This window comes from Cyprinodon tularosa, unplaced genomic scaffold (assembly GCF_016077235.1).
Source record: "Cyprinodon tularosa strain WSP-4 unplaced genomic scaffold, ASM1607723v1 ctg542, whole genome shotgun sequence".
NCBI lineage: Eukaryota > Metazoa > Chordata > Actinopteri > Cyprinodontiformes > Cyprinodontidae > Cyprinodon > Cyprinodon tularosa.
In genome coordinates this window covers 411614-422620 of record NW_024039277.1, presented here as the reverse complement: position 1 = coordinate 422620, position 11007 = coordinate 411614, and the positions used below count along the sequence as shown (strand labels likewise).

The window sequence follows — 11007 nt, the reverse complement described above, 5'->3', positions numbered from 1 at the left end:
TTACAAAATGTGTTGTTTTCTTACACATTTCCAGCAGACGTGTGCACATTTCCCGATATTTTAGAACCCTATATACCACGTCTGACATAATTTTCTTTTTATTTTCACAACTTAGCATAAAATTGAACGATTTTTCAATAGACCAAAAATATGTTTTTTTCTCTCTCTATTTTTTTTATTATTTCAGTTTAAAATGTTGAAAAAGTCATAATTCTGACTTTAATCTCAGAATTCTGACTTTTTTCTCATAATTCTGACTTTTTTCCTCAGAATTCTGACTTTAATCTCAGAATTCTGACTTTTTTTCTCAGAATTCTGACTTTTTTTCTCAGAATTCTGACTTTCATGTCAGCATTCTGACTTTAACCTCATAATTCTGACTTTTTTTCTAAGAATTCTGACTTTAATCTCAGAATTCGGACTTTTTTCTCAGAATTCTTTTTCCCCACATTAAACGGCAATCAAATTTAGAAATCAGCTAACTTTTTTATTTTTTCAGTGGCTCTAATCTGTACGTTTCCTTTTTATTGCCCTTTTAGTAACACAGGAACAAACCTGGAGGAGCGTGCTCCACACGCGCACGCGCGCTCTCGCGGATCAATCACGGCCTTGTTTGTTGCAGCTGCTCGAGGCTTTTACCTCCACCCTGACCAGTCATTCACGCTCCTCCTCCGGCGGACCGTCCTCATGGCAACGCACACACGGAGGAGAGCAGCTTATCAACGCAGAGAGGCAGAGCATCCCCGCAGGTCCAGACTGCGCGGTGCCACTGATATCAGAGGCAGGAAGGAAAGCAGCTGCGCTTCTGGGAAACTACCTTCAAGCTTTTACATTATAGTAAGATTCTTTTCTCCTAAATTACATTTTATTAAAAGGTGTTATGCTGACTGTAAAGCTCTCCGTGTATTGTGTACCGTAGTTGCGGAATGAAGCTGCATGTTTGTAAACGCTTGGATGTGATGTGCTTTTCCAGGCAGGATGAAGTTTATGATCGTGCTGGTGGGAGCGGGCTCTCTAGCCTTTCTCGGCGCTGTCATCTGCATTATCGCCAGTGTTTACTCCCAAAAACGCGGCGTGACCTCCGGCGACAATGCCACCATGACTTCGGAGGCGCTGATCCAGCCTCTGGAGCCCGGATCGGTGGCTCATGCGGGACCGCTGGGCGCGCTGCACGGACCGGGCTCCTTCGATGGAGACAACGGGCTGGGCGGGATGGATCTGGAGGTCCCCACGCTGAACGAGCTGAACCTCGGCAAGGATAGCGGAGGTGGGTCGGGGAAGCAGTACAGCTTCAGCCGGTTGGTTTGCACTCCTCTACCTGTTGGAGATTGTAAGAGCAAAGATGTGAGGCAGAGCAGGGAGCAGCAGCAGGATGAGCCGCTCTACGGGAACGGAGAGGAGGACCTCCGGATGACAGCGGAGAACCTCCGGCAGATGGTTTTACAGCAGAACGATCAGATCCTCATGGACCAGAGAACCATCCGAGAACTGACGGGGAAGCTGAGCGAGTGTGAAAGTGGCCTGGAGGATGAGAGAACCACGCCGGCGCGGAGTGTCGGGGTGTGGAGCGGTGGCCGCCGCATCATGGCCGGAGACGATGTGAGCTCCTCCGCAGCGGCGCAGCTGCAGACGGCCCGGGCAGTGGAGGAGCTGGCCAGGGCCATCATGGACCTGAAGGACCGGATAGAAAAACTAGAGGTAGGACTGAGTTTGACTAAAGAAAAGTACATTAATTTAGCCATTTATAGGGCAAGTTACCGTTTTCGATCACCCTTACAAATGGAGTCCCCCAGGGGCGGCGCTGGATGGGGGACCATGGCCACCCTTAGCCAATCTGTGGCCACCCCTACCATTTATTTCCTTCTTATACAGATGTTGGCAATATTAATAATCTCAAGTGGAATATTCACAACATTTGAATTTTTCATATATTAACAATTACTTGACAACAAAAACACTGTGGTTAATTATGTATATAAATACACTAACATTAAAAATGATAAGTACAGAATTCAAGCAGAAATAGATTTTGTGTTTTATGGGGTAAAGAGAAAATGATGTGTCTCTGCAAGTCAACCAGAAGTCTTCAGTCAAATCATAGATAAATAACTATTTTAATAAAAACTTATTAAATAATCAATTTATGTAAATATTAGTACTTGTAAATATCAATGTTATGCAGAATGATTACTGATAAAAGTAGGTAAGTAATGACAATGGAAAAGATGTTTGCCCCAGAACTCAAACCTGAAAGAATTGTATCCACTATACCTTTTATCTAGAATGCACGGATGTTTAAATATATTCATCTATTTGTTTTACCAAAGGTTGAAGGAAAGTATAGTTTGTCTTTATTTAGAAAATATGGATGTTTTGATTGTTAATTTTCCTGTTGGAACAGTGTAGATTGACCCTGAGGTTTTGGTGCCACCCCTCAGTGTACACTGGTTATTGTCTGGCAACCTTATACGTAAAAATTTCTGGCTACGCATCTGGAGTCCCCCCTCCCCCGTCCTTCAGTGAGGTGTAGAAGCACAAGATCTATATGCAGCCATTCAGCAAAGATACTGCTACATGGCTGTACATCTTATTTTGGCATTTGACCAATTAGATGTGCCCTCGAATGATATATTACCTACTGTAAATTAAGTTGAAAAGAAGTTAACAAGTAAAACAAAAAAAAGGTAAAAAGCTAATTGAAAAGTTAAAAAGTTAATAAGCAACAATTATATTTAGATTTATAAATAAAAAAAATGTAAGTGCAAGTATCAGCATAAATGTCTCCAAGGTTATGTTTTACAAAAAAAAAATGTATTCGGGCAAGTTGGCGTTTCTTGTTATTACATTGACATGAATTTTTGCCATCAAAATATCCATATTTTTTTAATGTTACACTAAAAAATTCAAATCCAAGCAAGTATTTCTTTCTTAAAATAACTGCATTTTTTATTCAATTGAGGGGGTAAGTGAGACATTTTGCTAAAGGAACAAGACAATTTACATTTAAAATAGGAAAAAAAACTGTTGTGTTGTCTTATTACAAGTGCATTTTATCTAATGATCTTTTTCTAATAGTAAAACTACTTATTCCATTGGCAAATCATCTTATTTACATACTCAAATTAAATGTAAATATGCTCAATTTAAGAACTTTTTACTTATTTCTAGATTGTTTTTTGCAATGTACAAAGGTAATAAGGTCTTGTCCTGGATTCCAATAACACTATTGGCTTGAAATGTAATAGTATTTTACTAAGTGCCCTATAAGGAGTTAACATTGACTAAACTTTTCGTTATTGGTTGTAATTACAGAGGCCTCACTTAGTTTTAGAGGAGAATAAATAACAAAGAGTATTTATTTTGGTGACTCGACATTTAGAGAAAGTAGAATCAACTTGAAACCTGTAATGACCATGATTTGAATTAAAGGCCGTCTTATTTTCATTGTTAAATAAAAAAAAGTGTTTTTTTAAATGTTTTGATATCATAACGGTTTAAACCCAAACTGTTTTTCAGATTTTGAAGTGACAGTTTGCTGTCATATTTAGGGAGATGCAATTTAGCACAATGATATTGAAATAAATAAATGCCTCAAATCCGTGAAGCCTTTAATTTTTGTATGACATTCACATAGAATTTGTTAGAACTGAGGAGTGAGTTTAACGATCCCTGTAACTCGATTATGTCACAGTCTTAAATGAGCCACACCTCCATACATGATACAACATTTAAGGGAACTAGCTTTACACACATCAATGACTCTTTAAAATTTTTTTTTTCTTTTTTGTAGTTTTTTTATCCTAATTTTCTGATTATAAAACACATAATGTAAAAATGTTATTTTTACCTGACTCTGGGTCTCTATAAAATGATAAGCATAAAACTGCAATAAAGTGGACTAATTTATTCCTAATTGGTTGCAAATTCCTTAGCGTACACTTTGTAATCTGTGAGATATTAACACGTTGCTATATGAACACGTTTATGAACAACAAGCAAAAAACCAACATTTAAAACATTTAAAAATTGTCTGAAATGCATTAGCAGCTGGACTAATAAAATCTTTTCCGACGTGTTTGTGTGAAGCCAGTATAATGTATTTTTTCATAAATCTATCATTTTGTTACTAATGCTATTTTCCAAACCCTTAAAACAACTTCAAAGCTCTTCAACAACAAATAGAAGATATCTGTATTTTTTCTTGGGCGCCCCCTGCTGGCCTGAATGTCCTAAGCAGCTTCTTTGCTTTTTGCATGGGAGACTGCGGGAACTGGTTTGATCAATTATGATAAATTAATCAGATCAAACATTATTTAAAATCCAGGAAACACATTAGAATATCCCACTAGTTTCTTTCCTGTATTGTTTTCTATTTTATGCTTTGTTGCACAAGCTGCATCTATAGTCCTCCCCTCTCCTGCGCTCTGAAAACCAACTCTTGACACAAATGCCCATCATGCCTTTGTTCACGTTCCCACAGACTCATGGGAAATCTATACTTTCACCTATACTGGTCCTCACACCCCAGTGTGCCCCACCTCCCATTATTTCAGCTGCCTCCTCAGCATCCAACGGCAGGACAGTGGGATGAATAAAACATGAAGATAGCCGGACAGGAAAAAAAAGGCTGCCGCTGGTGGTTTGGGGTCTAGGGACTGAGTACGTGCATCAGGTTTGTGTGAATGTGCTGAGACTGACAGACACTGTTATCCACACACACACACACAGGTCCTGCTGCATTACAGCCAGCCCCCAGAAAGCTCAGTCACAAGGTTGTCTCCATCAGTGTGAATTTATATCCTTGATGTCAAGATGCAGCGCTACCTCAGCAGCTGTCTTGATATTATATATCGCCCTCGCAAATGTTTCATCCAGTCTAACAGCTTTGCCTCCTTTTACGCAGCCTCACCAACACCTTATTTAACTTCTGCTTTTGCATCTAAATAGCAGATGGGGTGATTATCAGCACAGCAGGGTTAGGGTTTAGGAAGTTGTTCTCTCTCTTTAACATGGCCACTGGTCTAAACCGCAAAGAGGAAAAATGACAGATGCATCTAGAATATGACGTGCATGATTTCATCTTAATAAAGGCTATTTATGCTGAGGTTTAATCTAAAGTTTAAACCTTTAAGGTCTTTAGATACGGATCAAATAAAATAAATGACTAAGCTTAATTAAAATCTTTTAGAAGTACAACATTACAAACCTCAGATAAATCTTTGTACACACATCTGTTTTAAAGAAGTGCAGTCTAAGCAATGTCCCGACTGTTTTAGACAATATTTGGAATGATTGCTTTATGCATCTTATGGTTATGATCTGCAACAAATTTCAAAATGCATTTGACGTGTGACGAGGAACACATAAAACCTCTGCTATTATCACTGCAACTAACTAAATATTGAGCCATATGTCTTTAACTTGTTAACTTTGACACAGTACTGCCTGCATCATGCTATGGGGTGGTGTCTTTTTTTTGTTGCTGGGATGGGGTTTGTGCTGAATGGAATGGTTTAGATCATGCATGCAGTATAGAGCAGCAAAAAGGTGATTGGCTCACTGCTTCCCTATATAATTAGTGGAAATTGTTGTGGAGATTAATAATTCACCAAATTTACTTTTAAATCCCTTGAGTTAGGATCTTCTGGAGGTTTCTTCTTGTTAAAGGGGAGTTTTGCCCTCCATTGTTGCTAAATGCATGCTCTGTGTAAGTGATGGCAGCAAAATCAAAGACACAATGCAGGTGACTGATTGTCCACTATCACCTTATGCATTACATTGCATTCATACAATCTAAAAATCAATGGCTGGATGTCATCAGCTGGGTTTCCGCAGATATAAAACTTTTAACAAATCAATGTGAATGATTTGACTAAAATGACTGTAAAGCTCACGTGTTGGGAATTGGTGTTATCTAATAAACCTGAACTGAATGTCCTCCGCCCAACACCACAATGTTATACTCATGAATAATCATTAGCGTCTGACTTTTGCCAACTGAAATGACATCAGCTCACATTTCTATATTAACTCATTCTTAAAACATAGTCAAACCAAACAGCCAGGAACTAGATTTAACATTTAGATACGGATTAGCAAAGATGTTCAAAACAGTTCAGTTTGTTTGTCAGTTATAACATGCAAGTTTATTTATATATTTTTCCCGTTTATTTTTGCACAAAAATCTAAATAAACTGAAACCACTGGAGCAGATGAGAAATCCTTTTCTGTTCCTGCATAAAGTATATCTGTGGCAAAACTGTTTTTGCTTCTTTGGCTGGTTGCACATTCTTTGTTATGCTGTTACTTTTTTTTTTTCTCTGCACTGCTGCTGCTAATGTCTTTTAACTCCATCCTGCAGGCTGAGATCGGCCCCGGAGCCTTAAACCTCACAGATACATCTGTTGGTGTAAGCAGCACCAGTAGCAGCAGCAGCAGCAGCAGCCAGACTGGGAATACTGTCAAGACTCCATCACCGTCCACTAGTGGCGCTCCCTCAACAGCAGCAGGGGCTGCCTCAGGGGGGCGTCGTCCTGCTTCCCTACCCTCCCCTGGCTCCAGGCCTCCTTCTTCCAAGGGTTCCCCTGGCCGAGGAAAGAGCACCTGGAGGGTGGAGGACCTGGAAGGGGAACTGGAGAGAAAGATAAAGATGCTGGAGAAGGAGCGACAAGCCATGAGGAAGGAGACGCACGGCCAACATGAGAAGATCAACAAGGGCATTGACAACGTCAACCACCGCATCACAGAGCTGGAGCACAGTGAGTCTGTGGGAGTAAACTGATACACATGAGGACGAAGATAACTGCATCAGGATGCTGACATGAAAGCAATGAGAGAGAGAGAGAGAGAGAGAGAGAGAGGTCTGAAATGAAGTTTAACAAGCACCGCGGGTGAACTGGGTCATCACAGCAGCGGAAAATACACTGATGATGAAAATATGACAGATAATGAGTGCAGAGGGTTATAAAATGTCAGGCAGGGACTGAGGGGGGTGCTAATAATTCAGCTAAAAATAGATTAAATGAAATGTAACACAATTTCTTCATTTAAATCCCCTAAAGTCAATAACAAAAACAAAAGGGAATTTAAAGGACACCATGAATTAAATATTAATTTTGTTTAGGTTCAACAAAGGGTTTGAATGAAATAATTGTTTTCATTTGCATATTTATCCAAACACTTACTTAGAATGAGACAGGAGCTTATTTTCAGTACTAAGGTGTAAAAAGGTTTCACATGCAAGGATAAAACTGGATAAGTAAGAATAACATTTGCTCTGTTTTCCAAAGTCCCTAAAAATCATGTTTGGCATAAATTTCAAATGGAGTAAAGGAAAAGTAGAATGGAGGGAAGGAATTAATAGGGAAGAGGGGAAATGAGAAAGAGAGTGCAAAGACACAACGATGGAGGATAGAGATAATAAGCGACAGACAGAATGGAAGAAGGATGCAAAGAGGCAAATAAGAATGGGAGGAAGGAAAAAAAACGAAGGAAGTTAGAAATTATACAAAGCAGGAATGACACGACTTTTAAAGATGGAACATGGAGAAAAGCCTGGATTGTTTTTTTGCTCTCTAATTTTTCCCCATACTGATCCAGACCTGAATAAAAAACAAAACAAATCAGATGTTAAATTTCTCTGACCTCAAAGACAGAGAAAAAAAATCTAAAACTTCACTACTGTGTTACATATTCTCTGAAATAATTTAAGTAACAAGAGTGTCTAATTTCCCCTCAAATTAAATAGAAAAACAAAATCACTGAAAATAATTGCATCAAACAGGTTTTAATGTTTTAATGAAATAAACACCTGTCAGCCAGTCTTCTTTGGTGCATCCTGCTGACTGACAATCTCTCTTCATTTCCCTGATCCAAAGCACTGACAGAGCCTCCGTTCCCTGACGGCTTTGTCCTCTCCTTTCCCATGAGGACCAACTACATGTACGGCCTGGTGAGAAAAGAGATAACCGAGATGTACGCCTTCACTGCCTGCATGTGGCTCAAGGCCAAAGAGGGAGGCATCGGAACCCCCTTCTCCTACTCTGTGCTGGGACAGCCTAATGAGCTGGTGCTGCTGCAGGGAGTCCACAATCCTGCAGAGCTGCTCATAAATGACAAGGTAGAGGGGTTTTCTCATACCTATCGGGGTTAAATGTTGCTCGCATCTCTCAGAATGAGCCTACAAATTACTTGCTATATACCCATTGGGCTGAAGTTGAACAAAATAAAGTTAAAGAAAGAAAACAGAAAAAAGTTATCTATCTATTTACAGAAATAACTTGAGATTTCTTGTTAAAAGTCTGGGCTAAAGCAAGAAGAAATCAATAGTGCAGAAATGGCTGAGTAGCGCTGGCTTATTTTGATTTAAACAAGACAAAAACGGATTCCAGAAAGGTGAATAACCTCAGAAAAATAAAAATACTAAAACCATTCAGAGGAGAAAGGTAAATAAAGTCATCTATTATTGTTTGCAGAGGTAGGAGGTAACTCAGCCCTCAGGGACATTTTTTGGACGGAAAGATGTGCACCAGTGCTTAATTGCTACTGAAAAGCCCCAAAGCATGGCATGCATTTTTATTTGCTTGTTTGTGTTAAATATTATTGAATGAAATTCAGTTTAGTCAATTTTCTACAGAAGATACCCTGTTAGTGAGTATGTCCACCTATATGTAATATAATGTCAGTTCAAATGCTCACCATTAGTGAACAAACAGCATCATGACAGGTCAGGGTAAGGTATTCAGCAGGAGGGGTGAATGAAAGGCCACAAAAGACTCGAAACTTAAAAGAAGTTTAAAATAGCAGCAAAACAGTGTCTTTACAGTTCAGCATCCAGTCATAATGCAGGTAAACTTAACCTCAGGAGCTTATCACAACCTCTATGTTTGTGTTGTTTTACCCTCAGGTGGCGCAGCTTCCTCTGTCTCTACCCCAGGATGAGTGGCAGCACATCTGCGTCAGCTGGACTCTGAGGGATGGAGTGTGGAAGGCCTACCAGGGGGGGAAGATGAAGGGAAGAGGAGAGGGACTAGCTGCATGGCATCCTATCAAACCTGGAGGAGTCCTTATACTGGGACAGGAACAGGTGGGATGGATGGATGGATGGATGGATGGATGGATGGATGGATGGATGGATGGATGGATGGATGGATGGATGGATGGATGGATGGATGGATGGATGGATGGATGGATGGATAGATAGATAGATAGATAGATAGATAGATAGATAGATAGATAGATAGATAGATAGATAGATAGATAGATAGATAGATAGATAGATAGATAGATAGATAGATGTAATGCTGAATAATTAAAACCTGAGTGATGAATGAGTAGCAGTAGCAGATAACCCTTGTGCCTCGTTACTGCTGCTTATCCTTACACTGGGGTTTCCACACTCCTCTCCTTCATTAGTGAGTCAGCTACATTACATAACCATTACAAAATCTTATGTGTTCCCTCCACCCTGCTGCCAAAGAGAAACAACTCTAAGCTTGTTCTGTGGTTCATCGTCCTTGCACCAAGGACGTAAAGCATAAAGCAGGGCTCCCATTTCAGCAAAATGATGCACCAATGCGAAAAGAGTTGATTTGATGGATAGATGTTCGAGGGAACCAGCATTATATTAATCTCTGCTGCAAACAGCTGATGGATTGCTGTTGTACGGGTGTGTTGACTAGATTTTATTGGAAAAAATACCAGCATATCCTCCCCTCAGGAGGCAGCTCTGGACTGGAATAAACATTTTTAATCTTATTTTTTGTAGAATCATCATAATTCAGTGTTTCTGAGGCTTAGGCTTTTGATCCCTTTTCATTACTATGGGACCAGGATGGAGAACACCGTAGTAAACACGTTTCCTGACAGCACTGTCGCTCTTCAGCTAGATGTACAGTAGGTCAGTGTCAGCATGATGTCCATGTTGATAAAATGAAGGATTAAAAAAGAGTTGCACACATTTAATGATGCTGGTAAGCCTTTAGCATCATCATGTGTTTTCTTTTACCTGGGGGAAAATTCACAAAGAAATAAAAATTTTAAGTAATTTTTGAGCTGTACTTTCAGGCCTAATTTTGGTTTGGTTTCTAAAAAATATGAAATTGAGTGTCACTTTCCTTCCATTTTTTGTTCAGCTTTGAATGAGCTTCACTTTGTGCGGGTTTATCACATAGAAACAACTAATATATACGAGATTGTGGTGAAATATAAATAGTTTTACAAAATAGTGCATCAAATAAAAAGATTTAGCTGTTTGGTTTGACGGTTGTTTATTTCTCAACCCAAGGACACCCTCGGCGGACGTTTTGATGCCTCCCAGGCATTGGTTGGGGAGCTATCCCAGTTCAACTTGTGGGACCGGGTTCTGAAACCCGCTGAAGTGGCCGCCCTCGCCGACTGCAGCTCCACAGCGCTCGGCAACATCGCCCCCTGGACCGATCAGGATGTAGACGTCTACGGCGGTGCCACCAAGGAGTCTCTGGATCCCTGCCATGCGGCCCAGAGATCCGGTCCCTCCGACCCCAAACAGTGAAAAAAATCACAAGGAGGAACCGGCCAATCGGGGCTTTGTTAGATGGTCTGTTTAGGAGTCGATTCAGATGTTTAAAGGTGGATCAAACTGGAGTTAAGACTATATTTGTTTTAGGGCAGACAGGGAACTTGCAGATCAGCTTGCAGAGTGTGCTACAAAGCTGTAAAGAGTGGTGTATCTGTTTTGTTGTTTGTGTTGGTGTACACGCACATGTGTTTACTTCTGCAGTGAGATACAGCGACTTCAGTCACAGAATCACTTAAGGCAGCATAGTGGATCAGCTTCCGGCCTTTACAGCGTCAGTGAGGATGCTTCTTATAGAGAAATAATATCTCCACTCATTTAACCTTACAAGATTCCATAGGCAGAGGATTTCAAGGCTTTGTATTTGGTTTTGTAAAGAAGCTGCAGTCATGAGATATCTAAGGTTTTTATAAGTTTACATCACAGTGACACAGCGTTCTGTCTACTCATCA

At 40.0% G+C, this 11007-nt stretch overlaps 1 protein-coding gene across 1 annotated transcript; it reads left to right on the top strand.

Moving 5' to 3' along the window:
* The first annotated feature begins 587 nt into the window (after positions 1-587).
* On the top strand, positions 588-11007 carry nptxrb (neuronal pentraxin receptor b). The gene is made up of 6 exons (XM_038304816.1): positions 588-837; positions 974-1698; positions 6362-6758; positions 7878-8119; positions 8906-9085; positions 10286-11007. Exons 2-6 carry the CDS (start codon positions 979-981, stop codon positions 10529-10531), a joined length of 1785 nt encoding a protein of 594 aa, XP_038160744.1. The 5' UTR covers positions 588-837; positions 974-978; the 3' UTR covers positions 10532-11007.

Coding starts and splice junctions, on each gene's coding strand:
- nptxrb (XM_038304816.1), top strand. CDS start 979: ATGAAGTTTATGATCGTGCTGGTGGGAGCGGGCTCTCTAGCCTTTCTC. Junction 1,699..6,361: donor ACCGGATAGAAAAACTAGAG/GTAGGACTGAGT, acceptor TCCATCCTGCAG/GCTGAGATCGGCCCCGGAGC. Junction 9,086..10,285: donor TTATACTGGGACAGGAACAG/GTGGGATGGATG, acceptor TCTCAACCCAAG/GACACCCTCGGCGGACGTTT.